Source organism: Pangasianodon hypophthalmus, chromosome 28, assembly GCF_027358585.1.
Source record: "Pangasianodon hypophthalmus isolate fPanHyp1 chromosome 28, fPanHyp1.pri, whole genome shotgun sequence".
In the NCBI taxonomy this organism is placed as follows: Eukaryota; Metazoa; Chordata; class Actinopteri; order Siluriformes; family Pangasiidae; genus Pangasianodon; species Pangasianodon hypophthalmus.
In genome coordinates, this window is record NC_069737.1 from 16744249 (window position 1) to 16751810 (window position 7562).

At 52.2% G+C, this 7562-nt stretch overlaps 1 protein-coding gene across 1 annotated transcript; it reads right to left on the bottom strand.

Annotated features, from left to right (window-relative positions):
- Positions 1-5520: 5520 nt before the first annotated feature.
- On the bottom strand, positions 5521-7278 carry LOC128317652 (keratinocyte proline-rich protein-like). The gene has a single exon (XM_053230908.1). The coding sequence runs from the start codon at positions 7276-7278 to the stop codon at positions 5521-5523; it is 1758 nt and encodes a 585-aa protein (XP_053086883.1).
- Positions 7279-7562: the final 284 nt, after the last annotated feature.

The following is a 7562-nucleotide window of genomic DNA, read 5'->3' on the forward strand; positions in this document are numbered from 1 at the left end:
CTCATACACGCTGAACATCTGTCCACAGTCCAGAGCTCATAAGTGACATGTTTACAGTTCATAAGCAATGGGTTTTAGAGCTTATAACTGGTCTTGGTTAGTTATGTCTCTCATTAAACCCGTGGTTGTTGTCATGGTTACAGTTGTCCTCTAGCTGTTGTTTATTGTGCTGCTTCATGTTGTTGTGGCTAAGATTTTTCAGTGGAGTTATTTATTTATTTATTTATTTATTTAATGAGAGTGTCAGTTTGCAGTTGCGGTGTTGACTGTGGTTACTTTAATGTTGTGTTTGTTCTGGTTGTTGTCAGTGTTGATTGTTGTTGTTTAAAAGCATTGTTTTTGCGGTTGTATCACATTGGTATTTTTAGTCTTGTGTTTCTCCAGAACCTTTTCACTGTCTCCAGGCAATGAATACTGAAACTGTTCATTTGCAAACACGTCGCTATCCAACACCACCACAAATACATGTTTAACATCCGTCCGCAGTCCAGAGCTCATACACGCTGAACATCTGTCCGCAGTCCAGAGCTCATACACGCTGAAATACATGTTTAACATCCGTCCGCAGTCCAGAGCTCATACACGCTGAACATCCGTCCGCAGTCCAGAGTTCATACACGCTGAACATCCGTCCACAGTCCAGAGTTCATACACGCTGAACATCCGTCCACAGTCCAGAGCTCATACACGCTGAACATCCGTCCGCAGTCCGGAGCTCATACACGCTGAACATCCGTCCGCAGTCCAGAGCTCATACACGTTTAACATCCGTCCGCAGTCCAGAGCTCATACACGCTGAACATCCGTCCGCAGTCCAGAGTTCATACACGCTGAACATCCGTCCACAGTCCAGAGTTCATACACGCTGAACATCTGTCCACAGTCCAGAGCTCATACACGCTGAACATCTGTCCACAGTCCAGAGCTCATACACGCTGAACATCCGTCCGCAGTCCAGAGCTCATACACGCTGAACATCCGTCCGCAGTCCAGAGCTCATACACGCTGAACATCCGTCCGCAGTCCAGAGCTCATACACGCTGAACATCTGTCCGCAGTCCGGAGCTCATACATGTTTAACATCTGTCCACAGTCCAGAGCTCATACACGCTGAACATCCGTCCGCAGTCCAGAGCTCATACACGCTGAACATCTGTCCGCAGTCCAGAGCTCATACACGCTGAACATCTGTCCGCAGTCCGGAGCTCATACACGCTGAACATCTGTCCACAGTCCAGAGTTCATACATGTTTAACATCTGTCCACAGTCCAGAGCTCATACACGCTGAACATCTGTCCACAGTCCAGAGCTCATACACGCTGAACATCTGTCCACAGTCCAGAGCTCATACACGCTGAACATCCGTCCACAGTCCAGAGCTCATACACGCTGAACATCTGTCCGCAGTCCAGAGCTCATACACGCTGAACATCCGTCCGCAGTCCAGAGCTCATACATGTTTAACATCTGTCCACAGTCCAGAGCTCATACACGCTGAACATCCGTCCGCAGTCCAGAGCTCATACACGCTGAACATCTGTCCGCAGTCCGGAGCTCATACACGCTGAACATCTGTCCACAGTCCAGAGCTCATAAGTGACATGTTTACAGTTCATAAGCAATGGGTTTTAGAGCTTATAACTGGTCTTGGTTAGTTATGTCTCTCATTAAACCCGTGGTTGTTGTCATGGTTACAGTTGTCCTCTAGCTGTTGTTTATTGTGCTGCTTCATGTTGTTGTGGCTAAGATTTTTCAGTGGAGTTATTTATTTATTTATTTATTTATTTAATGAGAGTGTCAGTTTGCAGTTGCGGTGTTGACTGTGGTTACTTTAATGTTGTGTTTGTTCTGGTTGTTGTCAGTGTTGATTGTTGTTGTTTAAAAGCATTGTTTTTGCGGTTGTATCACATTGGTATTTTTAGTCTTGTGTTTCTCCAGAACCTTTTCACTGTCTCCAGGCAATGAATACTGAAACTGTTCATTTGCAAACACGTCGCTATCCAACACCACCACAAATATGACAATATGTCAAACTCTCCAGGGTGTTCGTCTAATCCGAGCTGAATTCACACTGTAATTTACGCTGCTGTGGGTCACAGGAAAGTGGAGGATTTCACTGGCTCCTATTACGGAGCTCTTCGAAAAAACGAGGGACTGAAACAGACACGGAAACATCAAAACTCTCGCTGCTAATGAACAGACAGAGCTCACACACATGCCCTGCGCATTCTCACCCAGAGGGTCTTGTTAAGTAGTGTGGGTTGTGTGTGTGTGTGTGTGTGTGTGTGTGTGTATACGTACGTGCGTGTGTAAATCAAGTTAAGAACAAGTGTTTGAAGTTGACAGGTTCTCTGATTACCATCTCAACTTTCTTCTTCAAAGTTTTCCATCGCGTTCCATCAGCAGGTGCCGCCAACGTCAAACATGAAAGTCACAAACTTTATCCAGCCAATCAGAGTGAAGAAGCACGAGACGAGGGAGGAAATGTGAGAACCATCTCAAGAGTCAAAAGTTTCTGTCTGTCGCTTTGTGCTTTTACGAGTTCACTAATGCCAAGTGCGCACTACACCCCCTTTACGCTCCCACTTTGCCTAGCTGATAATTTATATGGATCCACAACGAGTGTTCTACGGCTCTACCGGCCCAGGCGTGTTCTACGGCTCTACCGGCCCAGGCCGAGTGTTCTATGGCTCTACCGGCCCAGGCGTGTTCTACGGCTCTACCGGACCAGGCGTGTTCTACGGCTCTACCGGCCCAGGCCGAGTGTTCTACGGCTCTACCGGCCCAGGCGTGTTCTACGGCTCTACCGGCCCAGGCGTGTTCTACGGCTCTACCGGCCCAGGCCGAGTGTTCTACGGCTCTACCGGCCCAGGCCGAGTGTTCTACGGCTCTACCGGCCCAGGCCGAGTGTTCTACGGCTCTACCGGCCCAGGCGTGTTCTACGGCTCTACCGGCCCAGGCCGAGTGTTCTATGGCTCTACCGGCCCAGGCGTGTTCTACGGCTCTACCGGCCCAGGCCGAGTGTTCTACGGCTCTACCGGCCCAGGCCGAGTGTTCTACGGCTCTACCGGCCCAGGCCGAGTGTTCTATGGCTCTACCGGCCCAGGCCGAGTGTTCTATGGCTCTACCGGCCCAGGCCGAGTGTTCTATGGCTCTACCGGCCCAGGCGTGTTCTACGGCTCTACCGGCCCAGGCGTGTTCTACGGCTCTACCGGACCAGGCGTGTTCTACGGCTCTACCGGCCCAGGCGTGTTCTACGGCTCTACCGGACCAGGCGTGTTCTACGGCTCTACCGGCCCAGGCCGAGTGTTCTACGGCTCTACCGGCCCAGGCCGAGTGTTCTACGGCTCTACCGGACCAGGCCGAGTGTTCTATGGCTCTACTGGACCAGTATCAGTGTTTTACAGCTCTGAGACCAGAATAAGTTATCTACAGCTCTATAATCCAGGGATGAGTGTTCTGCAGCTCTATATCTTGGGGATGAGTGTTCTGTGGCTCTACAGCTCTATAATCCGGGGATGAGTGTTCTGCAGCTCTATACCTCGGGGATGAGTGCTCTGCGGCTCTACAGCTCGGGGATGAGTGTTCTGTGGCTCTACAGCTCTATAAACCGGGAATGAGTGTTCTGCAGGTCTATAGCTCGGGGATGAGTGTTCTGCAGCTCTATAGCTCGGGGATGAGTGTTCTGCAGCTCTACAGATCTATAGCTCAGGGATGAGTGTTCTGCAGCTCTATAGCTCGGGGATGAGTGTTCTGCAGCTCTATAGCTCGGGGATGAGTGTTCTGCAGCTCTATAGCTCGGGGATGAGTGTTCTGCAGCTCTATAGCTCGGGGATGAGTGTTCTGCAGCTCTATAGCTCAGGGATGAATGTTCTGCAGCTCTATAGCTCGGGGATGAGTGTTCTGCAGCTCTATAGCTCGGGGATGAGTGTTCTGCAGCTCTACAGATCTATAGCTCGGGGATGAGTGTTCTGCAGCTCTATAACTCGGGGATGAGTGTTCTGCAGCTCTATAGCTCGGGGATGAGTGTTCTGCAGCTCTATAGCTCGGGGATGAGTGTTCTGCAGCTCTATAGCTCGGGGATGAGTGTTCTGCAGGTCACATTAACATTATGTACAAATACATTTTAATGACTTGGACAAATTCACACAGTCTCTCACTTCTTGACTGCAAACTCAACCCCCCGCACCAACCCCCCGCACCAACCCACCCAAGTGTAAAACCTCACATTTTACCACACGAAACACACACACTTACTTTTTAACAGAAGCTTCATTAAAGTTGCTAATACAAGTTTCTGCAAAGGAGTTGTTCCTTCTTTCATCCATAACACACAGAGAGAAAGAGAGAGAGGTCAATCACAAAGCTGAATAGAGGGCAGACTAGAGGGTGTGTGTGTGTGTGTGTGTGTGCGTGTGTGTGTGTGTGTGTGTGTGTTGCTCTAATCTCTAAGCCTCCTTCTCTCAGTGGAATAGTGAAGAGCCTCTTCCATTACTGTCAGTCAAAGAACAAGGAAAGAAAGGATTTTAAATATTCTGGATAAAATGAATACGAGAGAGAGAGAGAGAGAGAGAGAGAGAGAGATGTAGAGACAGAGAGAAAGATGAAGAGAAACACCCCCACACTGCCACAGGCTCTGAGTCTCTCTGCTCATTTTCACACTCGTTATTCCTCTCTGTTTCTTTCTTTTACATACTCGTTTGTTTCTCACTTACTCTTTCTCTCTCTCACACACAAAGCACAGATTTCTCAGATTCAAAAACACATGTAGGAGTTTGAGAGAAAGACACAGAGAGCTAAATAGAGATATACTGTAGATTTATAGAGACAGAGAGAGAAAGAAAGAGAGATGATGTCAGGCGGATGAACGGGTGGAGCCATGCCCACAGCATCGCTGCCAACACCACAGACAGCAGAACCAAAAGCACATGATCCATCTCCATGTCCATCTGTCCTTCCACCAATCCATCAATCCATCTGTCTATCTATCCATCTGTACATCCATCCATCCACCTTTCTGTCCTTACATTCGCCCATCTATTCATCTATCCATCCATCCATTTATCAGGAGACTCTCTCTGCCATCCAACTTTCCATTTGTCCATCCATCAGTCCATTCACAGATCCTTCATTCCATCCATCATTTGATCTGTCCACCCCCCCATCAATCCAGTCACTTATTCACATCTATCTATCCATCCACTCGTCTAGGCATCTGTGCATCCATCAGCTCCATCTCTCCTCTATTTAAACACACTCATCCTTCTCCTTTTCAATCTCCTCATTTCTTTCTGTCTGAGGGACTGTAAAGCAGCACCTACAGCGCACACACACACACACACACACACACACAAGCAAAATTTGTCTACAATATTAAAAAACATGAAACTCATGCAGGATTGCACTCTGTCACTCTGTATCTGTCTGCACTGTCTCTCTCTCACTGTCCATTATCTGGTCATGTAATAGCTGCCCATTTTGGGGCTAACATATGAGAGATATATCTTGGAGTTTACACCTTACTGTTTGCTCGTGGTGTTGGCCGTGACGTGGGGCGCGCTCGTGGTGTTGGCCGTGACTCGGGGCCGTGCTCGTGGTGTTGGCCGTGACGCAAGGCGTGCTCGTGGTGTTGGCCGTGACTCGGGGCCGCGCTCGTGGTGTTGGCCGTGACGCGGGGCGTGCTCGTGGTGTTGGCCGTGACGCGGGGAGCGCTCGTGGTGTTGGCCGTGACGCGGGGCAGCGCTCGTGATGTTGGCCGTGACGCGGGGCGTGCTTGTGGTGTTGGCCGTGACGCGGGGAGCGCTCGTGGTGTTGGCCGTGACGCGGGGCAGCGCTCGTGATGTTGGCCGTGACGCGGGGCAGTGGTGTTGGCCGTGACGCGGGGCAGCGCTCGTGGTGTTGGCCGTGACGTGGGCAGCGCTCGTGGTGTTGGCCGTGACGCGGGGCAGCGCTCGTGGTGTTGGCCGTGACGCGGGGAGCGCTCGTGGTGTTGGCCGTGACGCGGGGCAGCGCTCGTGATGTTGGCCGTGACGCGGTGCTGGCCGCTGTACTGACCTCACATGGTTTTGACTACCGTACAGACCGCACATGGTGTTGACTGTTACGTGAGGTCGCACAAGGTGTAGGTCATGATGCGGTGTCGCACATGGTGTTGGCCGCTGTACTGACTGCACATGGTGTTGACCGCCGTACTGACCGCACATGGTGTTGACCGCCAAGACATGGGGTCGCACACGGTATTGGTCATTACGTGGGGTCACACACGGCACTGACCTCCGTACTGGCCGCACACGGCACTGACCTGCGTACTGACCGCACACGGCACTGACCTCCGCACTGACCGCACACGGCACTGACCTCCGCACTGACCGCACACGGCACTGACCTGCGTACCGGTTGCACGCGGCACTGACCTCCGCACTGACCGCACACGGCACTGACCTCCGCACTGGCCGCACACGGCACTGACCTCCGCACTGGCCGCACACGGCACTGACCTGCGCACTGACCGCACACGGCACTGACCTCTGCACTGACCGCACACGGCACTGACCTGCGTACTGACCGCACACGGCACTGACCTGCGTACCGGTTGCACACGGCACTGACCTCCGCACTGACCGCACACGGCACTGACCTGCGTACTGACCGCACACGGCACTGACCTGCGTACTGGTTGTACATGGCACTGACCTGCGTACTGACCGCACACGGCACTGACCTGCGTACTGACCGCACATGGCACTGACCTGCGTACTGGTTGTACATGGCACTGACCTGCGTACTGACCGCACATGGCACTGACCTGCGTACTGACCGCACATGGCACTGACCTGCGTACTGGTTGTACATGGCACTGACCTGCGTACTGACCGCACATGGCACTGACCTGCGTACTGACCGCACATGGCACTGACCTGCGTACTGGTTGTACATGGCACTGACCTGCGTACTGACCGCACATGGCACTGACCTGCATACCGGTTGTACACGGCACTGACCTGCGTACTGACCGCACACGGCACTGACCACCGTACTGACCGCACACGGCACTGACCTCCGCACTGACCGCACACGGCACTGACCTGCGTACCGGTTGCACACGGCACTGACCTGCGTACTGACCGCACACGGCACTGACCTGCGTACTGACCGCACATGGCACTGACCTGCGTACTGACCGCACACGGCACTGACCTGCGTACTGACCGCACATGGCACTGACCTGCGTACTGACCGCACACGGCACTGACCTGCGTACTGGTTGCACATGGCATTGACCTGCGTACTGACCGCACATGGCACTGACCTCAGTACTGTCACACTAATGACAGGTGACTTCAGGAACATTCAGTATCATGTGGGCGCATGGGGACAGCGCTACTTGCAGGGGAGTCAAATAGCCATCAAGTTCTTTTGGTCCTAGGACACAACTTTATAGGGTTTGCTGGCCTGCTGATGGACAGTGGCCACGCCCACATGCATTCCTACTGGCTTACGATTAAGACGGCAATGACACAGACCCAGAAGCTGAAGACACTATCACTAAACCCCATGTCTG

Bases quoted from the DNA above. Each gene is read 5' to 3' on its own strand.
- LOC128317652 (XM_053230908.1), bottom strand. From the start codon at position 7,278: ATGCCATGTGCAACCAGTACGCAGGTCAGTGCCGTGTGCGGTCAGTAC.